The sequence below is a fragment of the Budorcas taxicolor genome, chromosome 5, assembly GCF_023091745.1.
Source record: "Budorcas taxicolor isolate Tak-1 chromosome 5, Takin1.1, whole genome shotgun sequence".
NCBI lineage: Eukaryota > Metazoa > Chordata > Mammalia > Artiodactyla > Bovidae > Budorcas > Budorcas taxicolor.
In genome coordinates this window covers 38,326,402-38,354,161 of record NC_068914.1, presented here as the reverse complement: position 1 = coordinate 38,354,161, position 27,760 = coordinate 38,326,402, and the positions used below count along the sequence as shown (strand labels likewise).

The 27,760-nt window shown below is 47.2% G+C and overlaps 1 protein-coding gene and 1 non-coding gene across 2 annotated transcripts in view; both read left to right on the top strand.

The window, feature by feature from the left end:
- Window positions 1–27,760, top strand: part of SLC35F3 (solute carrier family 35 member F3) — a 410,193-nt gene that overhangs the window by 285,020 nt on the left and 97,413 nt on the right. Inside the window, exon 3 of the mRNA XM_052640362.1 lies at window positions 19,701–20,025. Coding sequence (XP_052496322.1) covers window positions 19,701–20,025 — 325 coding nt within the window. The remainder of the gene's footprint in view (window positions 1–19,700; window positions 20,026–27,760) is intronic.
- Window positions 3,197–3,268, top strand: TRNAG-UCC (transfer RNA glycine (anticodon UCC)). The gene has a single exon. It is a non-coding gene; the product is annotated as a tRNA-Gly (tRNA).

Here is a 27,760-nt window from a genome sequence, read left to right as displayed (position 1 = left end):
GGAGGCCTTCCTGAGGAGGTAGAAGAGGCCTTCCTGAGGAGGAGAAGGGGGAGAAGGAGGGGGAGGAGGGGGAGGAGGCCTTCCTAAAGAGGAAGAAGAGGCCTTCCTGAGGAGGAGGAGGAGGCCTTCCTGAGGAGAAAGAAAAGAAGGAGAGGGAGGCCTTCCTGAGGAGGAAGAGGAGGCCTTCCTAAAGAGGAGGAGGGGGAGGAGGAAGCCTTCCCGGGAAAGAAGATGAGGAGGAGGAGCTCTCCCCGAGGAGGAGGAGGAGGCCTTCCTGAGGGGGAGATTTTTCTGTGGAGGAAGTCTTCTGAGGTAGAGTCCTTGCTATTGAAGTGAGAAACCTGTCAGGCAGGGAGGGAGGGGAGGCTGGTCCAGGCAGAGGGAAGGGTAAGTGCACAGGTCCTGCCAGAAAGCATGAGAAGGGGACTGCGCCTGGGCTCTGGGAGAGGCCTGGGCTCCAGGAGAGGTTGCGTCTTGAAAAGGGACTTCCAGCCCGGCTGATGGCATCTGTCCTGTCTGACAGCACACCTTGTTTTTTTTCATCTTCCTTTCCTGGCGTTCCCCCTGGACTCAGACACTGAATATTGATCAGTAACGCATCTTTACTTGGATTGTCTGTATTCACAACCAACTAATTCATGTTCAATAAAATTGCATTCAGTAGGAATTAATGGCTGAGAACAGGACAATAAATTCCCCCAGGAGGCCGCCATGGCCTGTGGACTGTACGTGGACTGGGTTTGGGGCCCACCTCTCCTGCTGAAGCAAGTGACTTTGGCTTGATGATTAAAGCTCTCTGAGAATCAGTTCTTTCAAATGGAAATGAGGGTGATGATCTGTCTCTAATAATAATGAGAGTAACAGTTTCCTGCTAATGAGTGTTATCAATAGGTTGCAGGCACTTTGCTGGGGGAGGTGGCTACATAATCTCTTTGCCTTCTAAAAGAAGCAAGCATTATTACTGCAGTTTACAGTTGAGGAAACTGAGGCATCTGGGATTCACTCATAGAAGCTATGCAATGAGAAATCAAGGGTACTGTCAATTCCCTGGTAGTCCAGTGCTTTAAGAATCTGTGAATCCGCAGAAGGCCTGGATTCAATCCCTGGTCAGGGAACTAAGATCCTGTAAACTGCAGCATGGCCAATAAAAAATTTTAGATAAAATTCTATTAGAAAAAAAAGGAAGAAGCAAGGGTGCCAGGCTACACAGGCATAGTTGCCTGGCACTTTGTACGTGCTCAGTACCTATCTGCTCCCGTCACAGTGTGACTTGGAGGTCTGGACCACTGCTATGGCTCACAGGGCCCACTACTGTTGCTGTCACTACTGCCTCTGCTTCAGGGTGGTCAGCCCATCTCAGCCTCCCCCAGCCTCGATCTGGCTCCTTTGTTTATTCATTTATGACTTTGTTAGGTGTTTGTTGCGGGCGGGGCTTCTTGCTGTGGTGTGTTGCCGCGAGGCATGTGGGATCCTAGTTCTCCAACCAGGGATGGAACCCATGTCTCCTGCCTTGGAAGGTTGATTCTTAACCTCTAGACCACGAGGGAAGTCCCTCTGTTTTTTGTTTTTTTGAAAGATGGTTTCATTTATTTTACTTTTTGGCTGTGCTGAGTCTTTGTTGATTCTAAGGGTTTTTCCTACTTGGGATACACGGGCTTCTCATTGCGGTGACTTCTCTGGTTGTGGAGCCCGGGCTTTAGGGCATGTGGCTTCAGTGGTTGTGTCTCCTGGGCTCTGGAGCCCAGGCTTAATAGTTGTGGTGCACAGGCCTTGTTACTCCGTGGCATGTCTGATCTTCCCAGATCAGGGATCGAACCCGTGTCTCCTGCATTGGCAAGCTGATTTTTTATCACTGAGCCACCAGGGAAGCCACCTGCTTTGCTTTTTTTAAAGGAATAAGACTGTTATTTGGGGACATGCAGCCCTGAGGGTCAACCTTAGAAACCTCTTGTCTTGAGAAGTATACTGCTGAAGGGTTCCCGTGCCCAAAATGTTTCCTAGGTTGCATCGCTCTAGGCCTAAAACCTCAAGGACAAAAATCACTCCTGAATTGATCCAGTGTGTTACCTAATATGTGCAAGAGAAGGAACCAGATATTACTGGAGGTGCTAAAAGGAGCCAGTTAAAATCCTTGACCCAAACAGGTGAGAAATGTCGCAAAGAAAGATTGCATGTTGGAAGGTAACTTTTCTCTTTGGTCGTGCCCCCTGCACGTGAGCTCTTAGTTCCTCCACTGGGGATGGAACCTGGGCCCTCTACATTGGAAGTACAGTCTTAACCACTGGACTGCCGGGGAAATCCCTGAAGCTCGCTTTTGGCGGGGACGCAGATGGCCGCTCTTGTCGCTCTTACCCTTGCTTTGTCAAAATGACGCAATCTAACAGGACACTGTTTCCTGCTGAGCCTGGATGTGGTCTCAGAACCTTTCTCATCACTGAACTCCAGGTGATGGTTATGTTTCCTTTCACACTGGTCTTCTGGGAGCATGATCGCAGCATCGTGGTAGAGGCCACGCCTCTGCCCTCTGCTGTCCTCGTGTGCTGTGCATAGTTGCTCAGTTATGTCCAGCTCTTTGCGGCCCCCATGGACTGTAGCCTGCCAGGCTCCTCTGTCCATGGGGATTCTCCAGGCAAGAATATTGGACTGGGTTGCCATGCCCTCCTCCAGGGAATCTTCCCAACCCAGGGATCAAACCCAGGTCTCCTGCATTGTAGGCGAATTGTTTACTATATGAGCCACTAGTGAAACCCTGGTGTCATAGGTGAAAGGTAAGAACATGGGGTTCCAGGCAGAGGCAGCCCTATGGACCAAGATGCAGAGTTAGAAGAGGGTAGCATTTGGCAGAGACCTGTGGGAGTCTGGTGGGGACAGAGCTTACGTAGAAGTCAGGGGAAGAAGGTCCAAGGTCAAGGCTGGCCCCAGGCAAACTTGGAGGGCCTCTCAAATTCTGGCCCTGGGAGAGTAGACGGAAACTAGTAGAAAGAGGGTGGTGTGGAAGAGAAGGGAGACTGAGTCTGGGATACATGGCTATGATGTTCAGAATGAACCATGAAGGGGATTTCACCAATCACAGTAAATCTTTATAAAGGAATTAGAGTAGAATCAAAAACAGTCAAGTATATCACAGGCTGAGTTGAAGTAGGAGGGCAGAGAGGGAGTCATCCAAGAGGACTCTAAAGATGAAGATGCTTTAAATTCCCTGGCAGTCCAGTGGTTAGGACTCTGCACTTCCACTTCAGAGGCACAGGTTCGATTCCTGGTCAGGGAACTACGATCCTGAAAGTTGAGTGACATGGGTCCCCCTGAAAAAATTAAATAAAAACAAATAAAGATTAAGATGTCATTGGCAGTCACAGCAGGGAGACAGGGGATGCGTCAAATTTAGACGAGACAAGAGTGAGGCCTTGGCAGCGCCTTTGAGTGCAGGTATTTGCGTGTAGGAGGCAAGGACCTGGGAGAAAGAGGTGGTGACGGCCCAGTGACAAATCAGGTGGGAGGTGGCATTGTGGGGACGAACGGGCTGGCCCAGAAGCCTGCTGGTCGCAGACGTTGGGGAGATGGAAGAGGCAAAGCCCAGATCAAAGGGCATCGTGGAAATCCCAGGAGGAAAACCAAGAATGAGAAATCGTGCTGCAATATCAAATAGGGCCAAAGGAAGCAGGTTTGGTTTTGTCTTTTGACCTCACTGTTCAGTTTGTGGAACTAGAACCCTTGTCCTTGACAGTGAGAACACAGAGTCCTAACCTCTGGACCCCAGGACACAGTTTTATAGAAACAATTTTGCTGGTCCACAAACCAGATTGCAAGGGGTGAGTGTTTGGCAAAGAAGAAAAGCAGAGGCCAGTAAAGGTGCTGGTCAGTAAGAGAGGTGAGGGGAGTTAGGTTCTCTTTAGGGGAAAGGGGAGAGATTTGGGGAGATCGGGTCAAAGTGTTAGTCATTCACTTGTGTCCAACTCTTTGCAATGCCATGGACTGATGATAGCCCACCAGGTTCTTTTGTCCATGAAATTCTTGAGGCAAGAATACTGGAGTGGGTAGCCATTCCCTTCTGCAGGGCATCTTCCCAGGCCAGGGATCGAACCTGCATCTCCTGGTTGGCAAGCAGATTTGTTATCACTGAGTCACCTGGGAAGCCCTAGGGAGAGCTGATGTTTCTGAAAATCGGAGGAAGGAGTTTAGTGCCGGGGCAGGTCTGGAGTTGCCCCAGGAGAGTGTGATTAAGGCAGCAAAGACTGGAGGCAGAGGGGCTTGGGAGGACAGACCAGGCCAGAGAAGGGATGGTTAGCCTGGCAAGAAGGGAAGAGATGAGATCAAAGACCTCAGAAATGTCGGCTGCTAGGGAGGGAAGCCGAGGATCTGAGCTGATGACTTGGATCTTCTCTGTAATGTACGAAGTGGCACCATCTGCCAGCAATGATGGATGGAGATGAAGGCTCACAGAGGTGAGAAAGGGTTCGGAGAAGCTGTGTGGGAGAGCCCAGGAGAGATATAACTCTTAAAAGCCTTTTTGGCCAGTGATCTATTCTCACTGGTTAAGACACCGTGTCACTGAAGGGGAGTGTGGAGGAAGAACGCCCTGTGGGCACAGGATGCTGGCATTTCATGTCCTGCTTCCCTACTAGCTAATTCTCACCTCCTGGAACCTGGGCTTCTCTTTTCTGAAAAGAAAGGGGATTAAAGTCGAGCTTCCTTGGCTGCTTCAGCAGAAAGAGTCTATGAGTCTAGTAAATAGCTTACTCATTAGCAGGGACTGGTTTATCTAATGAAATCTCTTTACTATCAGAGAGCAAGACTGAGGGAACAAGACCCAGAGCAAGTCAGAAATTTGATGTGTGTGTGTGTGCGCACATGTATATAAGTGTGGATGTGTGTGTGTGTGTGCATGTGTCTTCATGCATGCTCAGTCCTGTCTGACTGTTTTGTGACCCCATGGACTGTAGCCCGTCAAGCTCCTCTGTCATGGATTCTCCAGGCAAGAAGACTGGTGTGGGTTGTCATTTCCTCCTCCAGGGGATCTTCCTGACCCAGGGATCGCACCCGAGTCACTTGCGCCTCCTGAACTGGCATGTGGATTCTTTACAACTGCACCACCTGGGAAGCCCCACGTGTGTGTGCACGCATGTGTGTGTGTATGTGTGCTTGTATGTCTGTGTGTTCTTGTGTGTGTGTGCATGCTTGTATTTATGTATATGTGTGTACATGTGTGCATGTGCGTGTGTGTTTTTCAGGGGTGGGATTTGGCATCTGGGCAGGAAGAAGAAGAAAAGTTAAATGAGTACTTAGATTCTATGAATCTTCAGCAGCAGGAAAGCAATGGACTCCAGACAATAGCCCCCCATGATGGGGGTACAGAAAGACGTCTAGAAAGACCCCAAAGAGGAGTGTGCAAATGTCCAGCTTTGCCTGGAGCTGGCCTGGGTGTTTCCACAACAAAGCCTCTCTGCCTGGGATGTGCTCAGCCCATCACCCTCAGCCCAGGCAGAGGGGTGGAGCGAAGCCAAGGAGGACTTTTGATACCTTAAGCTGACCGCACTTGGGTCCTTGAGCAAGCACCCTCAGTCCTGCCTTAGAGATGGACGTTATATGACTCTGCTGAGAACCAGATGTTCTAGAAGACGATGCTCTTTGTGCATCAAGATGAGTTGTGTAACCGCCTAGGCCACCAGTTAAAATGTCGCCCTGTCTCCCTGCTCCCCGTTGGAGGGGGAGACTCCATGTGCCCCTTCTTTCCTGGGGGGCTGTGCTGCACACAGTCTGCCTTCCTGTAACCCCCATCTCCCTGTGAGGCACGACAGCCTGACTCCCACCACACAGACTTGAGAGAAGTACATAAGTTGGTATTTGTGTGCGGGTCCCAGCAGCTCAGGAGTATCCCCTGATCTTTCTGGGGTGAGTGCCTGCTGTGAACAGAAGCATGATGTGCCTGGGCAGGCAGTGGAACTCTGGAGGCTAACAGGCCACGACTGGCAGGTGCTGGGATTAAAACTGATCCCTTCCAGCCCAGGTGTCTTCAGACCACGGATCCAAACAGGCCCTTGCTCCCCTCCCAAGGTGGCCTCTTCCCTCCCCCAAGGCGCTAGGGCATTATCTCAAGCTTACCCGTATCCACTCACCTTCTCAGAAGTCATGTTTGCTTTGAGCTGTGAACATTCCAGAATTATTTTAAATCCACTGCAAGAGGCAGTGTGGTTTGGGTATTGGGAGTTATTTGGGGACCTCTAAGGATGTGAGGAGTGGGGCGGAAAAGCCAGTCTGTTCTCAGAGGTGGTGATGATGGCCGGGGAGCAGGCCAGATTTGGGGCTGATTCAGACGAGCACTGCGGCCAGGTGGAACTTCCAGTGAAGTTCCTTCTGCCAACTGGCTCCACCTCCTTTTAAAAAGCAGCCTTCCTTCACCTCCCAATTCTGTATCCACACTAGGGAAATAATTTTGTTTTTTAAAAACAACTTTGCAGCTGCCATGTTGTCATCCATCTCTGCATGTTAATCTCCAGGAATTACAGTAAGTTCAGTTCAGTCGCTCAGTCGTGTCCAACTCTTTGTGACCCCATGAATCGCAGCACACCAGGCCTCCCTGTCTATCACCAACTCCCGGAGTTCACTCAGACTCACATCCATCGAGTCCGTGATGCCATCCAGCCATCTCATCCTCTGTCATCCCCTTTACCTCCTGCCCCCAATCCCTCCCAGCATCAGAGTCTTTTCCAATGAGTCAACTCTTCGCATGAGGTGGCCAAAGTACTAGAGTTTCAGCTTTAGCATCATTCCTTCCAAAGAACACCCAGGGCTGATCTCCTTTAGGATGGACTGGTTGGATCTCCTTGCAGCCCAAGGGACTGTCAAGAGTCTTCTCCAACACCACAGTTCAAAAGCATCAATTCTTCGGCACTTAGCTTTCTTCACAGTCCAACTCTCGCATCCATACATGACCACTGGAAAAACCATAGCCTTGACCTGATGGACCTATGTTGGCAAAATAATGTCTCTGCTTTTGAATATGCTATCTAGGTTGGTCATAACTTTTCTTCCAAGGAGTAAGCGTCTTTTAATTTCATGGCTGCAGTCACCATCTGCAGTGATTTTGGAGCCCCCCAAAATAAAGTCTGACACTGTTTCCACGGTTTCCCCATTTATTTGCCATGAAGTGATGGGACCAGATGCCATGATCTTAGTTTTCTGAATGTTGAGCTTTAAGCCAACTTTTTCACTCTCTCACTTTCATCAAGAGGCTTTTTAGCTCCTCTTCACTTTCTGCCATAAGGGTGGTGTCATCTGCATATCTGAGGTGATTGATATTTCTCCTGGCAATTTTGATTCCAGCTTGTGCTTCTTCCAGCCCAGCATTTCTCATGATGTACTGTGCATATAAGTTAAATAAGCAGGGTGACAATATACAGCCTTGACGTACTCCTTTTCCTGTTTGGAACCAGTCTGTTGTTCCATGTCCAGTTCTAACTGTTGCTTCCTGACCTGCATACAGATTTCTCAAGGGCAGGTCAGGTGGTCTGGTATTCCCATCTCTTTCAGAATTTTCCACAGTTTCTTGTGATCCACGCAGTCAAAGGCTTTGGCATAGTCAATAAAGCAGAAATGGATGTTTTTCTGGAACTCTCTTGCTTTTTCCATGATCCAGCGGATGTTGGCAATTTGATCTCTGGTTCCTCTGCCTTTTCTAAACCAGCTTGAACATCTGGAAGTTCACGGTTCATGTATTGCTGAAGCCTGGCTTGGAGAATTTTGAGCATTCCTTTACTAGCATGTGAGATGAGTGCAATTGTGTGGTAGTTTGAGCATTCTTTGGCATTGCCTTTCTTTGGGATTGGAATGAAAACTGCCGTTTTCCAGTCCTGTGGCCACTGATGAGTTTTCCAAATTTGCTGGCATATTGAGTGCAGCACTTTCACAGCATCATCTTTCAGGATTTTAAATAGCTCAACTGGAATTCCATCACCTCCACTAGTTTTGTTCATAGTGATGCTTTCTAAGGCCCACTAGACATTGAATTACAGCAAAGGCTTAAGCAATTCAGAGAAGTACCTGGTATTTCTAATGTAGTCATCCATGACAGTTCTTTCTTTCTTTTTTTTTTTAAAATATATCTTGTATTTTAGAATTGTTGTTGTTTAGTCGCTAAGTCATGTCTGACTCTTTTGCGACCCCATGGACTATAGCCTGCCAGGCTCCTCTCTCCAGGGATTTTTCAGGCAAGAACACTGGAGTGGGTTTCCATTTCCTTCTCCAGGAGACCTTCCCAACCCAGGGATCAAACACATGTCTCCTGCATTGCAGGTGGATTTTTTACCACTGAGCCACCAGGGATGCCCTCTTTTAGAATAGTTTAGATTTACAGAAAAGTTGCAGAGATAGTACAGAGAGTTCTTAAATACTTCACATCCAATTTCTTCTATTATTAACATCTTCTATTGGTATGGTACATTTATCACAATTAATGAGCTAACATTGGTGTGTTATTATTAACTAAAATTCTTATTTATTCAGATTTCTTTGGTTCTTACCTCCCATCTTTTTCTGTTCTAGGATGCTGTCTAGCATGCCATATCACATGCCTCCTCAGTCTTCTCTTGGTTACGATGTGGCGACATTTCTTCTAAGAGGTTATCACAATAAATACTCATCCACAGCTTGTCACCACTTCCTGCACAGTGACAGCTCTCGGTCTATGCCTCACACCTTCACAAACACAGTGCACTCCCTGCTTAAACATGCTCAGGTCAGTCTGCTCAGGCTGCCATGACAAAGTACCACCGCCTGGATGACTTAATAGACTACTTTCTCACTGTTCTGCAGGCTGGAAGTCCAAGACCAGTTTCAGTTTTAGTTCAGTCGCTCAGTCGTGTCCGACTCTTTGCAACCCCATGGACCACAGCACACCAGGCCTCCCTGTCCATCACCAACTCCCAGAGTCTACCCAAACCCATGTCCATTGAGTTGGTGATGCCATCCAACCATCTCATCCTCTGTCGTCCCCTTCTCCTCCCACCTTCAATCTTTCCCAGCATCAGGGTCTTTTCTAATGAGTCGATTTTTGCATCAGCTGGCCAAAGTATTGGAGTTTCAGCTTCAACATCAGTCCTTCCAATGAACACCCAGGACTGATCTCCTTTAGGATGGACTGGTTAGATCTCCTTGCAGTCCATGGGACTCTCAAGAGTCTTCTCCAACACCACAGTTCAAAAGCATCGATTCTTTGGTGCTCAGCTTTCTTCACAGTCCAACTCTCACATCCATACATGACCACTGGAAAAACCGTAGCCTTGACTAGACAGAACTTTGTTGGCAAAGTAATGTCTCTGCTTTTTAATATGCTGTCTAGGTTGGAGAAGGAAATGGCAACCCACTCCAGTGTTCTTGCCTGGAGAATCCCAGAGACGGGGGAGCCTGGTGGGCTGTCATCTCTGGGGTTGCACAGAGTCGGACATGACTGAAGTGACTTAGCAGGTTGGTCATAAGTTTCCTTCCAAGGAGTAAGCGTCTTTTAATTTCATGGCTGCAATCACCAAGATCAAGTTGTAGGCAAAGTTGGCTTCTGGTGGAGGTGCTCTTCCTGCCTTATAGACAGCCACTTCTTTGCTGTGTCCTCATGCAGCTCCTCTCTATATCCACAGGAAGAGCTCCCTGCTGTCTCTCTTCCCATAATGCCACCAACCCTATCAGATCAGGGCCCCACCCTTATGACCTTAGAGGCTTCAACTGCAAATGCAGCCGTTGGAGGTTACAGTCTTAATGTATAAATTGAAGGAGGACATAGACATTCAGCTCACAAAAGTCTTCATTTCATATTGGTGAACCCCAACCCAGAGTTCCATACACACTCAGGATGCTCCAAATTTAAAAATAGAGTCTGTCCTTTTGAAAACTTAAAGCCCCTCTTTAGTGATCAGCAGATGTGACCAGGGTGGTCAGCACCAATCAGTTCCAAAGGGAAGAATAAGGATGCTGTCCATTCCTCTGGATGCTTTGGGGCCAGATGGATGCTTGGAACTGCATTCAGCCCCTCACTACTCTGTGACCTTGGGAGACTAACTGTGAGACCCTCAGCTGTCCCACAAAGGAAAAAAAGTCATATTTTGCCAACATTAAGGCAAGTTTTGGAAACAGCTGTGTAATCTCCTGGCAGAGAGCATATACACTTATGTTTAACTGTCACTTGGGGAATTCCCTGGGGGTCCAGTGGTTAGGACTTCATGTTTTCACTGCCAAGGACCTGGGTTCAATTCCCTGGTTGGGGAACTAGGATCCTGCAAGCAGTGCAATTGCATGACCACACAGTCTGAAATAAATTTAAAAAAAAAAAACAAAAACCTCATCACCTGCCCTTTGCTTCCCCGTGCCCTCTTCTTCTCCCTTACTCAGGGTCAGCTTTAATTATCTGTGGAGTCCATCTTTCCTGGGGCCCTTTGCCAGACAGGAGTGTGACTGATCCTTCATCATGCATGAATAATGGGAATATTTTCTGACCCAAAGGCCAGGAATACAAACAGAAGTTTGACAAGTGCAGCTGAGCATCATCTGTCAGGATATGTGACATCAGGATTGCTTTGGGGACACCCAGGGCTGGGGTGGCTTTACACATGTGGCAGCCTTTTCTTCCTTTCCCGCGAAACCATGTCTTAAAAGAAACAGTCACACGTAAATTCACTGAGCAAGTATTTAATGAGCAGATGAAGTAAACAAAACCTGAACTGCATTTTTGGGAGATGAATTACACTTGCAAATGGCCATAAACAAAAGCTTTCTTCCAAGCTCCTGATTTTATAAAAGCGGTTTTGTTGGGTGACCAGGCCCTGAAAGGATATATGCGTCAGTGATCAGCAAATGGGGAAATCGCTCATCAAGCCCTATTCCCAGGGCAATCCAGAAAAAGAAAAGGGTGGGGGCTCTGTTCCCAGAGCAGCCATCAATTGTGTCTTGTGTGGGTCAATTGGAGACATTGACCCATCTACAACGTGGATACTGTGAACCCCAACACTTGGACAGACAAGCTCCCCTAGGAAAGGGTGTGTGTCTACCTTTTGCCTCACAGCTAGCTAGCAGCAGCTAAGTCGCTTCAGTCGTGTCTGACTCTGTGCGACCCCATAGATGGCAGCCCACCAGGCTCCCCTGTCCCTGGGATTCTCCAGGCAAGATCACTGGAGTGTGTTGCCATTTCCTTCTCCAATGCATGAAAGTGAAAAGTGAAAGTGAAGTCGCTCAGTCTCATCCAACCCTTAGCGACCCCATGGACTGCAGCCTACCAGGCTCCTCCATCCATGGGAGTTTCCAGGCAAGAGTACTGGAATGGGTTGCCATTGCCTTCTTATGCCTTACAGTACATGTCAATAAATTGGCTAAAACTTTAGTCCATCTAAGAGAAACAAAAACATATCTGTACAAAGACTTAAAGTAAGTCCCCAACATACAAACAAGTTCTGTTCTGAGAGCGTGTTTTTAAGTCTGATTTTTTCCTAAGTTCAACAAAGTAAGCCCAGGTACCCAACTAACACAATCTGCTATATTATACTGTACTGTAATAGGCTTATAATACTTTTCACACAAACAATACATAAAAACAAATGAAAAAACATTTTAACTTTACAGTACAGTACCCTGAAGAGCACAGTAGTACAGTATAACTGCTGGCATACAGGGTCTGGCGTCAAGTGAACAGGCAAGAGTTACTGCCTGGAGGAGGGGGTGGAGATGGGAGATGGTGGAGCTGAAAGATCATCAGCAATAGGAGACGAGGGGCAAGCTGCAGTGTTCTCACTCCTGACATTGATGGGACACACGTTCACATCTTTGAAAGTTTACAACTTGCAGGTTCATCGTAGGGGACTTACTGTATATATGAGTGTTCATAGCAGCGTAATTCACAGTAGCCAAAGAACTGGAAACTGTACCCTTGTCCATCAACTGATAACTGGATAAGCAAAATTTAGACTAGCCATATGCCCAACTATCCAGTTGTAAAAAGAATGAGCTCCTGCCGCATGCCAGGAGTGCCATGGAGGAACCTCAAATACATTATGCTGAGTGAAAAGATGCAAAAGTCAACAAATTTATATGAAAAAACCAGAGTAGGCAAATCTGTAGTGATAGAAGATTTGTGGTTGCCTGGGATGGGGGCAGGGGCCTGGGGAGTGACTTCAGAGCACACATGAGGACCCATTTTCAGATGGTGGAAGTGTTCTAAGACTGGATGGGGTGATAGATTCACGATTCTGTAGATTTACTAAGAATTGTGAATTGCACTTCTGAAACAAGTGAATTTTGCAGTTAGGAAAATTAGTCCTCAAAAAAAAGCTTTGAAAAATTAACCGTGTAGGTCTTACTGATGGAGGCGTCGTGGGCAGTCTCTTCTCCTGTTCTCTTCAGGATGATAACCCCTCCACTTCCAGGAGGCTGGGACCTGGCCAGCCTGTGGGTTATCCTTGAGTCCAGCTCTGAGTCCCTCATCCCTAAGACAGTGACTCTTGCACTTTCTAAGTGCAGAACTTCCTGGCTACTTCAGAGAAAGAGTCAACAAGCATCTGCTTTTACTAGGGGACTTCAGAAAAGAAATATTTGTGTTCTGTCTCTCTCTTTTTGGCTGTGCTGGGTCTTTGTTACAGCGCGTGGACATTTCTCTAGTTGTAGAACACGGACTCTAGAGCCCACGGGCCCAGTAGTTGTCAAGCAGAAGGTCAGTGGGATCTTAGTCCCCTGACCAGGGATTGAACCCACATCCTCTACACTGGAAGGTGGATTCTTAACCACTGCACCACTAGAGAAGTCACCATTTGTATTCTCTCAGAGGCTTGGAGGAGCCATTTTATGGGAATTTGAAGTTGACGGTGAGTGATTTTCCAATTGTTCTTGCTTTCTTGTTGGAGAAATGACTTTCACTAACTAAACCCAAAAAGGCCCTCAATTCATAATTTTCTCAGCAAAAAACAATAGACATCTCATGGGACAGAGGACTTGCCTAGGTCCCAGAATGAGTTAGCCACTGAACCAGACCTCCAAGAGTTTCTTTCTGCTAGGTAGGAACACAGCCTCTAGGCACTGCTTGAGTGAAGAGTGCAAATTTTTCTAGATCCCTTTTAAGAGAGAAGTATCAGATATGATTTTGCAGGTAGGACTAATGTATGGTTCCAGCAAATTGTGTGACACTGAACACTGGCTCAAACAGTAAAGAGTCCACCTGCAATGCAGGAGACCTGGGTTCAATCCCTGAGTTGAGAAGATCCCCTGGAGAAGGGACTGGCAACCCACTCTGTTAATTGATTATAATATATAATATTATAATAATTATTGGCTTCCCAGGTGATGTTAGTGGTAAAGAAACTACCTTTCAATGCAGGAGACTGAAGAGACATGGGTTCAACCCCTGGGTCAGGGAGACCCCTGGAGGAGGGCATGGCAACCCACTCCAGGATTCTTACCTAGAAAATCCCATGGACAGAGGGGCCTGAAAAGCTACGGTCTGTAGCATCACAAAGAGTCAGACACGACTGAAGCAACTTAGCATGGATGAACACAGCTCAGGATGGAAGTTTACACACAGGTATGGTTATATCTTAGCATGCCGTGGAATATGCATTGTGTGTAGGAGAACACTCTTCCTACACACACACATACTTTTCTCCAAAATGCTCAGTGGAAGCAGCTCCAGTGACGGTAACTGGGAAACGCCCACCTGTCTCCCAGCTGTTTCGAGTGAATCAAGTGGTGTACACAGGACGTGTAGAGACAACACAGCCAAAGGGTGATGCATGACGCCACAATGACCACATCTGTCAGTACAACCATGCGGTCAGAATATATCATCTCCTTTGCACTGAGCCCAGAACCTTTGGCTCAAGTGCAAGGTTAGGATGGCCAACTCAAGATCATAGAGGGCTTGTTAGTGGGAAGGGGGTCTTGGCGAGTGAGGATGACATAAAGAGTATTTTAGTTGTGTCGTCACGGTCAGAGGAGCTGAGGCGGGACGCAGCATGAGGCTCATTCAGCCCTGATTTCTTAGTGACACTCTGCAGTGCCTCTTTCAGGGGTGATAAGGAGCAACAACAAACACTTGGTTACTTGTGTTGCTGTGACCACGAAGGCACTGGTACGGAGGAGTCACTTGTCATTTAGGAGGGGAGAGAAAATAAACCAGAATTTCTTGCACAGGAGTATGCAAGAGGATTTCGAAAGGGGCAACTGGCCCCCTCGGTGTCATTCTTCCTTTCTGAAATCTGGCATCAGTTGGACGGCTGCTGAAAATGACCTTGAGAACGGTAGCATGGGGGGGGACGTGTTTGCTGCCTTTCAGATACGGGAGAAAAAACACATCTGCTAACCAAATTAATTGTGTCATTCTATCTTTATTCTTTAATTTTATCTGTTTGTTATGGACACTGGGGCATGTATAATGTATGTTTACTTCCTAGAAAAAGGAAGTTCCAAAATCTGAATTTGCTCACGTCTCTTCTGCTAGCCTGGCAACTTCTCCTGCTGTGTATCTGGCCAGAGCAAGACTGGGCATTGCAGTGGCGCCAGGCAGTGGGGGATTTCAGAGCTCACCGTCTTCCTCACCACTCTTGGGGCAGACCAGGTCCTGATCCTGATCTTCGCTTCTCTTGTCCTTCATCCTGTCTATCCTGCAATACCCAAGCCAAGCTTCTGCCTCCTCTGATCTTTCTGGGATCATGGCCACACTGGTGTCACTGTCTTCAGAGTTTGCCTTGCAGTCAAAATTTCTCCATCCATGATTGTTCTGTAATTCTTTCATAGATCTGTTTTGTCACTCCCAGATAGACTGCAAGTTCCTGAAGAGCAGGATGCAGCCATGTTTTATATTTATTTATTGACCGCCAAAGTTCTTGGCACAGGGCGGACGCTTCGTGGTAACTTCCTAGCAGATTGAAACACTCCTAGGATGTGTTGCAGTATATGCAGCCCTGCGAGATTTAGAAACACGTGCTCTTATGCATCCAGTTAGATGACTGCTGGCCAAAAATACAGTAGAACCCCAGTTTTGTTGTGTGTGAATGTGTATGTGTTGTGCAAAGATACAAATTTTGCTGGGGAAAATGCAGCTAAATGTCCAGTGATATCTTTAGGTACTAAGATTCGAATTTGCAGTGCACTGTTTTTACTTACACTATGAAATACTTTTGTAACGATTCTGTAAAGAATATTTTTAGTTTACATGAGGTAGGTCTGGTTTAAAAGAAGTATTAGGAATGAGTGAGGTAATGAAATTGGCAAGTGATTTATCACTATATGAGACTCCAGGCCATGAAATGGAAAGTTTGCAATGTATTGGGTTTGAATCCCTCTCATTCTTTATCGTCTATTCCAGTTTTTCCAAAAGTGTGTTCTAGGGGACCCGAGTTCTACCACAGGTATTATGTTGAAATAATATGGGAAGCACACATTCTCCAGCTGCCTTTTGGAAATCCACTACGTCTGTTAGTCATGTAGCAAAAGAATCTGTTTCCCAAACTTCTGATCCTGGGATTCTTCTTTCTGATAATACTGTACCTGTTAATTGCATTATACTTAGGGAAACATAGTTCTATCTTATTATTTAATAACAGAGTGCAGAATGTCTTTATTTTGCTTCTGTATTATCAATATGCCCTGGTCAAATGAGCCAAGAGGTTAAAAAGTTGGATATAATTTCTTTAATCCAAATATATAAAGACATTTAGATAGTCCAGTCTTTTAAAAGAGAGATTTAATTTTACACTTTTTATGAGCTCAATTTGTTTTGTTTGTTTGGCTGGTTTTTTTTTTCCCCCCTTACAGCATGTGGGATCTTTCCCATCCAGGGATTGAACCTGCATCTTGTCCATTTGAAGGCAGAATCTTACCCACTGGACCACCAGGAAGTCCTAACAGTACAATATGCCATGATTTGGTGATTTTTCCTTCATTGTAACACTGCATAGCATCAGTCATCGCTTCATTCTTTAAGTTTTCAAACTTAATTGGCAAAACTGGATGAACATGTTAGGAGCCTGAATTTTTTTTCAGCCTCCTCTAGGTTCTATTCTTAAATGGCCAGTTAATACTGTGAAACTGCATTTCCTTTCTATGTGGACATTTTTCCTTTCATCTCCATAATTATCTTCTTGGTATGAGTTTCTGATAGTTGATGCTGGTGGTCAAGGTATCACCCAGCCCTAACATTGCTTGAACACTCAGCAGTGACGGGTTGCAGAGGCTCACCCCAAATGTCAGGGAGTTAGTGTATACGCTGAAACCTGTGTGCTTCTGTCTGAAAATGGAAGATGTAGGGATTCACTGTGAACAGACACGATGTCCTCGTGGAAGGGTATTAGGCAGAAGGAGAGGGATCTTCCTTGCTTTTACGCCCTCTGCTTCTCCCCTCTCTGCAGCCCATGCCAGAAACACACAACTTGTTGGAAGCTGAGAGGTGATCAAGCATGTGGTTTTCCAAGTGCTTTCTGACTCAGATATATGCACACATGAAAAGGAAGAGGAGGAGGGAGAATAAATATTAATAAAGCAGGCACAGAAGCACAATATGTTTACTAGATGGTGTCAAGGATTTGGGGTCAGTAAAGGACATTGTCTCTCCTTGGCCAGCTACAAAGGCTTTGGATTACCCTTGGCTAAAAGCGATACAACCCAGGACTTCCATGGCAATCCAGTGATTGGACTCTGTGCTTTCACTGCTGAGGACCTGGATTCGATCCCTTTTCAGAAAATTAAGATCCCACAGGCTGCGTGGTGTGGCAAAAAAACACAAAAGAGAGATACAGCCAGACTTAGCAATTAATGCTAGGATTAGCTAATACCTATATAATAGGCTGGAGTTTCCCAGGTGACTCAGTGGTAAGGAATCTGCCTGCCAATGAAGGAGACGAGGGTTCGATCTCTGGGTCAGGAAGATCCCTAGGAGAAGGAAATAGCAGCCCACTCCAGTATTCTTGCCTGGGAAATCCCATGGATGGAGGAGCCTGGCAGGTTACAGTCCATGGGGGTCACAAAGAGTCGGACATGACTTAGCAACTAAGTAATAACAACATATAATAGGCTACCTTGAATCAGGATTTTGCCTCATAGAATTATTATATTTCTGGGACTTTCCCTTGGTCCAGTGGTTAAGACATCACACTCCCAATTCGGGGACCTGGGTTCAATCCTTGCTGCTGCAACTAGAGATCTCACATGCCATGTTGAAAGTTACCAAGATCTTGAGTGCCACAACTAGGATCTGGCATGGCCAAATAAGTAAATAAATATTTTAAAAAGCATTATTATATTTCAGACAGTATAATATATAAAACTTGGTTTCATAGTATTCAGTTCAGTTCAGTCGCTCAGTCGTGTCCGACTCTTTGCGACCCCATGAATCGCAGCATGCCAGGCCTCCCTGTCCATCACCAACTCCTGGAGTTCACTCAGACTCATGTCCATTGAGTCAGTGACGCCATCCAGCCATCTCATCCTCTGTAGTCCCCTTCTCCTCCTGCCCCCAATCCCTCCCAGCATCAGAGTCTTTTCCAATGAGTCATCTCTTCGCATGAGGTGGCCAAAGTACTGGAATTTCAGCTTCAGCATCATTCCTTCCAAAGAAATCCCAGGGTTGATCTCCTTCAGAATGGCTTGGTTGGATCTCCTTGCAGTCCAAGGGACTGTCAAGAGTCTTCTCCAACACCACAGTTCAAAAGCATCAATTCTTTGGCACTCAGCCTTCTTCACAGTCCAACTCTCACATCCATACATGACCACAGGAAAAACCATAGCCTTGACTAGATGGACCCTAGTGGGCAAAGTAATGTCTCTGCTTTTGAATATGCTGTCTAGGTTGGTCAGAACTTTCCTTCCAAGGAGTAAGCATCTTTTAATTTCATGGCTGCCATCACCATCTGCAGTGATTTTGGAGCCCAGAAAAATAAAGTCTGACACTGTTTCCACTGTTTCCCCATCTATTTCCCATGAAGTGATGGGACCAGATGCCATGATCTTAGTTTTCTGAATGTTGAGCTTTAAGCCAACTTTTTCACTCTCCACTTTCACTTTCATCAGGAGGCTTTTTAGTTCCTCTTCACTTTCTGCCATAAGGGTGGTGTCATCTGTGTATCTGAGGTTATTGATATTTCTCCTAGCAATCTTGATTCCAGCCTGTGTTTCTTCCAGTCCAGCGTTTCTCATGATGTACTCTGCATAGAAGTTAAATAAGCAGGGTGACATAGTATTAGAGCTATTGAAATTGCAATTAAGTTTAAACAGCTTCCATAGAGTACCATTTGACCCCAATATACTTTGTACCCATCTCCTGTACCACTGCAGGGTCTGCCGTCTTTCAGCTGAGTGCCTGGCTGATCATATAAAAGGCAAGTAGGCCGTCTCTTGGAAATTCGCCCCCACCCATGGTCACACCTTACACAAGTTACAATTCTGTTTAAATTTCCAGATGACTGACCTGCACACAATCATGAATGGAAACCAAACAGTGGAAGAGAATGCCTTTTCCATTTTCTCATGGTCTGTGGGAACAGTGCTGCTGCATAGCCATGCTCTGAGCTGCAGCCTGGCTTCCAGAAGTCACACGGTCCTCCAGCCGATCGTCGGAGGGCTTTCAGAGCACCAGCTGCCAGAGGCTGTGGTTTTTAAGTAACACTGCACAGTGGGACTGATGGCCATCAGCTAGGAGTCAGTAAGAGCAAATAGAGGAGTAAGAGGGTTGTTCAGTGTCTCCTGCTGTATCTCTTTGCAACCCCATGGACTGTAGCGGGCCAGGCTTCCCTGTCCTTCACCATCTCCCAGAGTTTGCTCAAACTCATGTCCATTGAGTCAGTGATGCCATCCAACCATCTCATCCTCTTTCGTCCCCTTCTCCTCTTGCCCTCAGTCTTCCCTAGCATCAGGGTCTTTTCCGATGAGTGACAGATACCTATTTCTTTTTTTTTAGCCACACCCCACAGTCATGTGGGATCTTAGTTCTTGACCAGGGGTCAAAGCCACATCCCCTACATTGGAAGGGCAGAGTCTTAGCCACTGGATCACCAGGGAGGTTCCAGGACAATCTGTCTTTGCTCTACATGCATGCTTTGCTCTTGGCATCCATGCCCTTAAGTGCCAGGCAAGGAGGAGCTTCTGTCACTGTAACAGGAGCTTCTAGAGGTCAAGGCCTATGACCTTCTCAGGAGGGAATCCCTAGCCCCTAGCACTGCCCACTGCTGGAGTTGCACATCAATCCCTGTAAACTGAAATAGTAGCGAAATATTTGGAAAAATATTTCAGCCACTCTGGGTTCTGGAGAAATGTTTCCGCTTCTCCAGGTGTGCACAGAGATCACCTGCTGAAATACACATTCTGATGCCAGGGTTCCTGAGATTCCGCATTGCCAGCAAGCTGGGGATGGTGCTGATGCTGCCAGCCCACGCCTGAACCATCTTTTGGGGTTCAAGCTTCTAGAGGATTCTTGAGGAAGGGTAGGACACGACTTGGCGATCAAACAATCGCAATTCTAGAGGACCAGAAAACCAGAGGCGATGTCTTGAAGTTTTGTTTCAGGAAGCTGTCTCCAGGCCCCCATTCCCCCCACCCACCCCCCAACTCTCCTCCCCAGGGTCGCGATGACAATGGCAGTGGGGGAGTCAGTTGCCCTCTTGGCATCCCTCCCACCCCCACCCCGTTCGGCCTGGCTGCGTGAAGGTGTGGAGGCCCCAGTTAACCTCTCCCTTCTCTGCCGCCAGGGGAGGAGCGCCCCCGGGACTCCCCGGGCCCGGCGGAGGCCCAGGCGCCGGCGGGCACCGAGGCCGGTGGGAGATCGAGCCGCCGCTGCTGGAGATGCTCCCGCGCGCAGCTCAAGAAGATCTTCTGGGGTGTGGCGGTGGTGCTGTGCGTGTGCGCCTCCTGGGCGGGCGCCACGCAGCTCGCCAAGCTGACCTTCAGGAAGTTCGATGCTCCCTTCACCCTGACGTGGTTTGCCACCAACTGGAACTTTTTATTCTTCCCCTTGTACTACGCGGGGCACATCTGCAAGTCAGCGGAGAAGCAGTCAGTGAAGCAGAGATACAGGTAGGCACCTCCCCTGGGATGCTGGCTCGGCATGGGGCTGCTCTCTGGAACGCTGATGCTGCTGGGTGGGTGATGAGATGGGCCAGCAGACACCGTAGGGAGAAGTCACCGTGTCACTCGTTGTCTTAGTGAGGTTCCAGGACCGGAATTCATTCCTTTCAGAAGTGGTGAACACCCTTCCTCCGCCTCTAGCTCTTCACCCCAGGAATTCCTTTCTAGTAGGCGGGAGAAGGCAGCAGCTTCCAGAGATGGGCTGTGCTAAGTCCCCGGAAAGGGTAGAAACGGGAAAACTGTATGGCTCTGTTATCCTCCTCAGACTGGACTGAGGATAGGTCCATGGAGCCAGGTGAGCTGGCTCCTCCCTGTAACTTAGCTTCTCCACCCGCGGGTGCTCATAGCAAACACTTGATTGCTCATTTCCTCTCCGCACAAGACATTTCCTCTTTTGATTACGTGGTTGGAGGCGGGTGTCTGAATATCTGGCAGTGTTGCCATCAAAGTCAAAGCATTGTCTGAACTTTGTTGACTGTATTTACGCATGCATATTTTCTCATTGAAATGACCTCCCTTTAAAAGAGGTCAGAAGTCCAGATGCCAGCCCTCTGCCACAATGTACAGCAGGGTGCCCCAACCTCCTCCAGAGTCAGATGCTTAGTGTTGGCCCTGGGTTATCAACTATGCCCATCCCTGGTTCTCATGGTCACCCAAAGCTGAGGTCCTCTGTGACTATGTCAAGGACCTTACTATTGGCCCAAATCAGATCTACTCAGGAAAAAAAACAAAAACAAAACAGGAAAGAATATTGGTCAAGGTGACCAGGTGGGCCTGGGGAATTTCTCTTTCATCAGCCTCAGAGGTGGAAAAAAATCTGGAAGTTGAGGGTTGTTCACTCCTTCACCACTGCCTGGTTTCCACCCCACCCCCTTACTTCCACACCACCAAACCCCCTGTACCGTCACCTTGTCCCATTTACCATCTGGTTCAAACTTCAGCCCCGGTCTGAAAAGTTGCCTTTAGAAGTTGCAAGGTAGCCAAAAAACATCATTGAATTCAAGGCGTAAAGAGGTTTTAGGAATGAAGGTTACATGCAGATCAGAATTTTTTTCTGCGATTCTACCATTTTGTCAATGTCAAATTCAACTTGGAGGTGTGAGGCGCCAAAGTTTTTGAATGTTCAGAGATAATTTGGACTGGCTCCTTTAAAAGGCCAAGTGGTAAGTCAGAGCACTCGTTCTAGAGGAAGGAGCACTGGTGAGCTTTCAGTGACCAGCATCCCTTAGTGGAAAGGACTGGGAGTGAGTTCCAGAGACAGGCATGTGGCAGCCTGGAACCCAGAACCGGGGCCCAGGCCTGGGGCATTGTCAGTGTTGACTGAAATCAGTGGCTTCATGGCCCAGCCAGAAATCACTCGGGAGGCACTTAATGTACCTCTTCTGAACAGCAGCTAAAAGCAGACTGAAACAGATTGGTTTAGAAACTTTAACAGAGCCCCAGATTGTCCCAAAGTCAAGACAGAAATAATGGCCTGCTTTTAGTCACAGAGAAAAGCAAATATTCAGTAAATAATGCATTAATAGTAAAGTAGCCCTGAGTGTATTCAGTTTGTAATTAGGAGTTTGCCTTTCTTTAAACAGAGTAGGATAGTATGCCGCTGCCTCTCGCAAAATGGGTGTATGTGCCCTTTCTTCATGGAGAATTTCTGGAGGGAAGATGAAATGGTCTTTCTCTGCTTTGTTCAAACATGTGGACTCAAAGAGGGCTTCCCTGAGAGGCAACACCAGCTACTGCCCTAAGCACGTGTCTTTAACATGACGCTCACCTTGGGACAAGACTGGCATCACTGGCCATTTAGTGCAGGCCCAGCACCATTAATTAATTGTGCTGAAAACAACACAGGAGGAACCAGGCTCAGTTGGTTAAAAGGTCTACAGGGAAAAAAAACAAACGCAAGATCATTGAAGCAGATTAAACATAGAAAGATGTCACACCTTGATTTCAGCTTATGGTCTGCTAAAATATTAAAAATATTTGGGAAAAATCAGAAGAGAATCATAGTGATGATTATGTCAGCTGAAGAACAGTGGAGGGCAAGGGGCAAAACCATAACTTGATTAGAGAAGCCAGGTAAAATCTTGCCCAATTTCTGTGCTAAAGCTGAGCTCACCACTTTTAAAAAAAATCTTTCTGGTTATAAATTGTGTTCTGCTTGTGTCTAAACAGAGCTGCTGATTTTACCAGTCGATGATTGGGCAGCCAGTTAATCTAGGCACCACTGGAGGAGTGAAAGAATATTCTTTCTCAGAAAAGGGAGAGGAAAATGTTAACATCACAGACTTTACCTAGAAACTCATGACTACGTCACATCTCAAACTGGGAGTTCTTTTTTTATTGGCTGTTTTTTAAAAATTATTAACATTTAGTTGATGTACAATATTATATAAGTTTTAGGTGTGCAGGCTAGTAATTCACAGTTTTTACAGGCTATACTCCATTTATAGTTAATATAAAATATTGGCTGTTTCCCCACATTATACTGTATATCCATGTAGTTTGTTTTATACCTAATAGTGAGGCCAAATCAGGCCTCCATACCCCAACACCAAATTAAATCTCAGAGGCAGAGTTTTGTGTGAAGTAGAAAAAAATAGCTTTATTGCTTTGCCAAGCAAAGAGGACCACAGCAGACTAATGCCCTCGGAACTGTGTGTCCTGACCTGGAGGGCGGGGTGAGGAGTTTCATCTTAACGGTTCAGAGAGGATGTGATCAGCTCACGGGCATTCTTCGGATGGGTTGGTGGTGAGGAAAGTGGGAGTCAGCTTCATCAACCTTCTGTTGTTCCAATGGGTCTGGGGTCTACATGCTTGTGGGCAGCATGCAGTTAACTTCTCCCACCTGGTGGGGGTTTCAGTATCTGCAGAATGGTTCAATCTTATTTTTCTGTGCATCCCTGGAGGGGAACCAGGACCCTGCCCCAAGGCTGCACTCTTGTTTCTTGCCTGTTCCTTCCTCATCTCCAAATCCCCTCCCTTCCCTGATTAGCATCTATTTGAACCTGCTCTTTGGATCTCAGGGAAGGTCATGGAGGCTGAATGAAGCCTGTTTCCTGGAATCAAAAACTGGGGGTGTTGACTTAAAAAATAGTGACAACCTAAAAGTTGAGAGTTTTGTTTTATTCAGTGGGGATTTTTAGGACTTCAGGGCTGGGAGACAGCATCTCAAGTAACCTGAGAGAACTGCTCCTAGGAGCCGGGGTGGGGGGTGGGAGTGGGATGGAGGCGGGTGTGGGTAGTGTCAGGTTAAATAGAAGTTTGCAACTAAGGGCAAGGAATCGGAACATCAAAAGTATTTTTGTGAATTAAAGAAAACCAGATATCCTAAGTTAAGGAATTTAGCACTTTTCTACAAGATGCAAGAGTCTGGGCTCACTGAAATCATTCCTTTCATATGCATCTCAGCTACCCTAGGGGCCATATCCTGTGTTTCTTCACATCGTGAGTTCCTCAGTGCTCACCACAGGGAGGGGCTGCAGCCTAGTGGCTGCCAGATTGTGCAGGCATTCCTCTCCTTCCCGAGTGCCCCAGAGGGCTGGAATCACTGATAACTGTGACATCCTTGTTTACTGCTATACAGGAAATACTCCATTTCTCAGGGGATATAGAAAAGCTTTTGTGCCAGGAGCCCCATTGGGTCCTTTTTGGTATCAGTAATTTGTACATTTTAATCCCCTATCACATTGGGTGTTCTTTAAACAGATATTAGGGTTCCCAGAAATCAAGGCAAACTGAAATCGCATCTTCCATGTTTGTACTTTTATTGAAATGAATGGAAAATCTAGAGTCAACTGAACAGATGTATCTGGGTGAAAGTTTCAGCAGGAAGCTGGGGAGAGAAGGAAAAAGGTGAAGGTGGCCAGATAAGCCAACCTTTCTAGTGGTTTTCAGGAAAAATCAGGTAGATTCTTTCCTTCTCAACCTCCCCGCTGAGGCTAGTTCCCCAACACGAGGCTAGAAAAGTCAGCCAAAGCACGGGGAGGAAATCATATGTTGCCTCAAACTCTGAGCTGCTCAAACTCTGAGTCTCTGGGATCTTGTTGATGGGCCAACGATGATTCCGTAGGTCTGGATGGACGTGAGGTTCTGCTTTCTTAATGAGCTCCCAGGAGTTGCTGGTGCTGCTGGCCCACGGGCTGCCCTTGGACTGTCAAGGCCCTGGAGTTCTTGAATCTCAGTTACACAGGTTTTAAAATGCTGCTGATCTGCTGAAATGCAGGAAGCAGGACTCACCATACCATATCAATTGGCAGGTGACTCTCTTTGGGCCCCAAGGATGTTTGAGTCCTGATCTGCTGCTGCTTGCGAGGAAGAGGAGGCCCCTTGGGCAAGTCTTTTAAGCTCCAGGAGCCTCAGATGCTCGTTTGTAAACAGAAGGTGATGACACATGTACCATTTAGCACAAAAGATTGTTGTGTGATCAAATGAGACACCATGCCCTAACGGCTGTGAAATGCCATAAAAATGCCAGGAACTATCACTGTGTTGTGGTATCCTCTGTGTTGTACAAGGCAGCTAATAAAGTAAGCATGGGCTGCCTTGGACCCCATAGAGGATATCACAATACAGTGATAATTCCTGGCATTTTTATGGCATTTCACAGCCTTTAGGATGAATTGGCCTATTTAAACTGCAGGAGTGGGTCTGCCAGGACTGCCCACCCCTGCAGACTCATGCAGGTATTACACCTTACAGAAATCAACTTGCAGGGACTTTCCTGGTGGTGCATTGGTTAAGACTGCACTTCCAATGCATTGGGCATGGGTTTGATCCCTGATTGGGGAACTAAGATCCCACATGACTCACAATGCAACCAAAATAAATAAATAAAAAGAAATCAGCATGCAGGTCTGCTGACTACACAAGGCATTCTAGAGTGATCAGGCCTTCCTGATATCAGGCATTGTTCTCAAGAATTGGAGTGTGGGTGGGAAAACCTCCCAAACCCAGCTGTCCTGAATTTTCAGCCTCAAGCCTGTGGCCTCCGCAGTAACCTGCTAAAAACTTCCTTCTTTCCCCAGATCATCAACATCCCCACCCTCACCATCCCTGTTTCTCACTGACAGCCAGCCACAGAGATGCCCTGAGGTGCTCAGTACTCAGGGAGGCTTCTGACCAGAGGGATGCATGTGGGTGCTGTGGAAACTGCAGGCGTGACCTGAGAGGGGGTTCAGCTCCCAGGAGTCCATGTGAAGCCGGGCGCCAGAGGGAGGCACGCAGGGGAAACTATGTCAGGTTCATGACCCTGGAAAGACTGTCATGGGCAGGCATGGTGATGACATACAGCCTTCTAGCTTCTCTGACCCTGAGACACGGGGACGGTGTCTCTGATCCCAGAGGCCGCCACAGCAAGCAGGAATCAGCCAGAGCAGATCTGGGGCACTCGCGACCTTATCAGGTCTTTCAGGAATTTCTCCCAGTGGTGACCTCTTTTCATGAGCTAGCGCTAGAACCTTCTGCTAACATGGGGCTGCCAGAAAAGGGAACGATGCTGTGGTGACCAGTGTTTCCGCCTTCTGGAAGATAGCCAGTTGACTCTGCTTCAGAAACACCCACAGACGTTCTGAGCCAGGAAAGGGGAGAACACAGTTTTCACGCCTCCTGTCTGTCTTCTGTCCTGAGGGGCCAGGTGTGTGCCCCTGGCTGGACAGACTTACGCGGGATCCACAAGGGGTCTTGCAGCTGTAACGTTCAAAGTCTAATGAGCAGGGCGTCCCAAGCTGGAGGCCTGTGCCTTCTGGAAATGGTAACTGCACATCTTCCCAGGGACACAATTATCCATGGTCCCTGTCCTCAAGGAGCTCACATCCCTGGGAGAGTCCGATAGACAAGCGGATGAGGGTAGGCGCAGGGGCCCCAGGGGAGAGGCCCAGGTACTTGGGTCCCGGAGCAGATGGGGGGTTTCTTGGAGGAAATGACCAAGGAGCAGTCTCTTAGAAGACGAGCAGTTGGACCTGTAGGTGCTGAATCCTGGGGGGTTTGGGAATGCACTAAGGCTGGCGGAGAGCCTGGTGCCTGAGAAGCTCTGATCCTGTGTGGGAGGTGAGTGGGGGAGGTCAGGAGGAGGGGAGGGCAGTGAGGGCAGACTGTGTGACTCCAGTGCATGCAGAGAGGTTTAGTTATGGTGTGAATGTTGGGAGAGGGTGGGGATGGCAGAAAAGTCATCAGATTGGATCTTTAGCAATACAGTAAGTCTCCCACATAGGAACCTTCAAGTTGCAAACTTTCAAAGATGAGAACATGCCCAGCTATTGTGCTGTACTACTGTATTTTTCAAGGTACTGTACTGTAAGATTTAAAATGTTTTCTTTATTTTCTGTGTTGTTTTGTGTGTGTGTGTGTGTGTGTGTGTGTGTGTGAAAGTAAAGTTTGCTCAGTCATGTCCGACTCTTTGCGAGGCCATGGACTATACAGTCCATGGGATTCTCCAGGCCAGAATGCTGGAGTGGGTAGCTGTTCCCTTCTCCAGGGGATCTTCCAAACCCAGGGATTGAACCCAGGTCTCCTGTATTGCAGGTGGATTCTTTACCAGCTGAACCTCCAGGGAAGCCCTGGTGTAAAGAGGTTTATTTGTTACTTCTGTGAGAGTCTTGTATTAGTTGGGTACCTAGGCTAACTTTGTTGGGCTTATGAACAAACTGGACTTAGAAATGCGCTGTCGTAACAGAACTTGTTCGTACGTAGGGGGCTTACTCTACCACTATCCCTCTGTCAAGGATAGGACTGAGGGCAAGTGGAGGCCAGGCCTGTTGAACAAGCACAAGCCCAATGTCTATGTGTCAAGGATTTAACTGAAAAAAATACACAGCATAAGAGTTGAGAATTATATTTTATTCAGCAGACATACTAAGAACTTAAGCCTGGGATACAGCCTCTCAGCGCTAAAGAATTACTCTGAAGATGTATGAGAGGAGCCAGAATATATAGGAGTTTTTGCAACAAAGACCAGATAGTCAGAACATCCAAAGATTGCCTTCATGCTTAATGCTCAGTCATGTCCTCTCTTTGCAACCCTATGGACTGTAGCCCGCCAGGCTCTTCTGACCATGGGATTTCCCAGGCAAGAATACTGGAATGGGTTGCCATTTCCTACTCCAAGGGTTCTTCCTAACCCAGGGATCAAACCCGTGTCTCTTGCATTAGCAGACAGATTCTTTACCACTGTGCCACCTGGAAAGCCCATTAAAAGATTACTGTTAATTAAAGAAAACCATATATCTCAGAGTTAAGGAATTTAGCCCTTTCCTGTGTATGGCAAGATGTAAGAGTCTGGGCTCTTTGAAATCATCCCTTCGATGCAGCTCAGCTACCTGGGGCCAGTATCCTGTGCTTTCGCATCCTGAGTCCCTTCAGGGTGCAGGGTTGAGGGTGGCTTGGTGACGGGTATCCTGTTTGTTTCCATCCTGAGTCCCCTCCGTGCTCACTGTCGGGTGGCTCTAATGCGACAGCTTGACGGTTGAAACATCCTTTGTTTACTGACGTGGCAGGTGACATTTTTCATCCACGAGGCATGCGGGCATGTGTCAGTGACACAGATGTTGTTCCTGAACTTAGGAGCTCACATCCAAGTGGGAGAGACGCCCATATGAAAAACAGAACAGGGTGTAAGGAGGAGAAGGCAGGGCAGACTGTCTGCGCTGCAGCTTGAGTGCGAGGACAGGCTTCAGTTGACAGCAAGACTAAC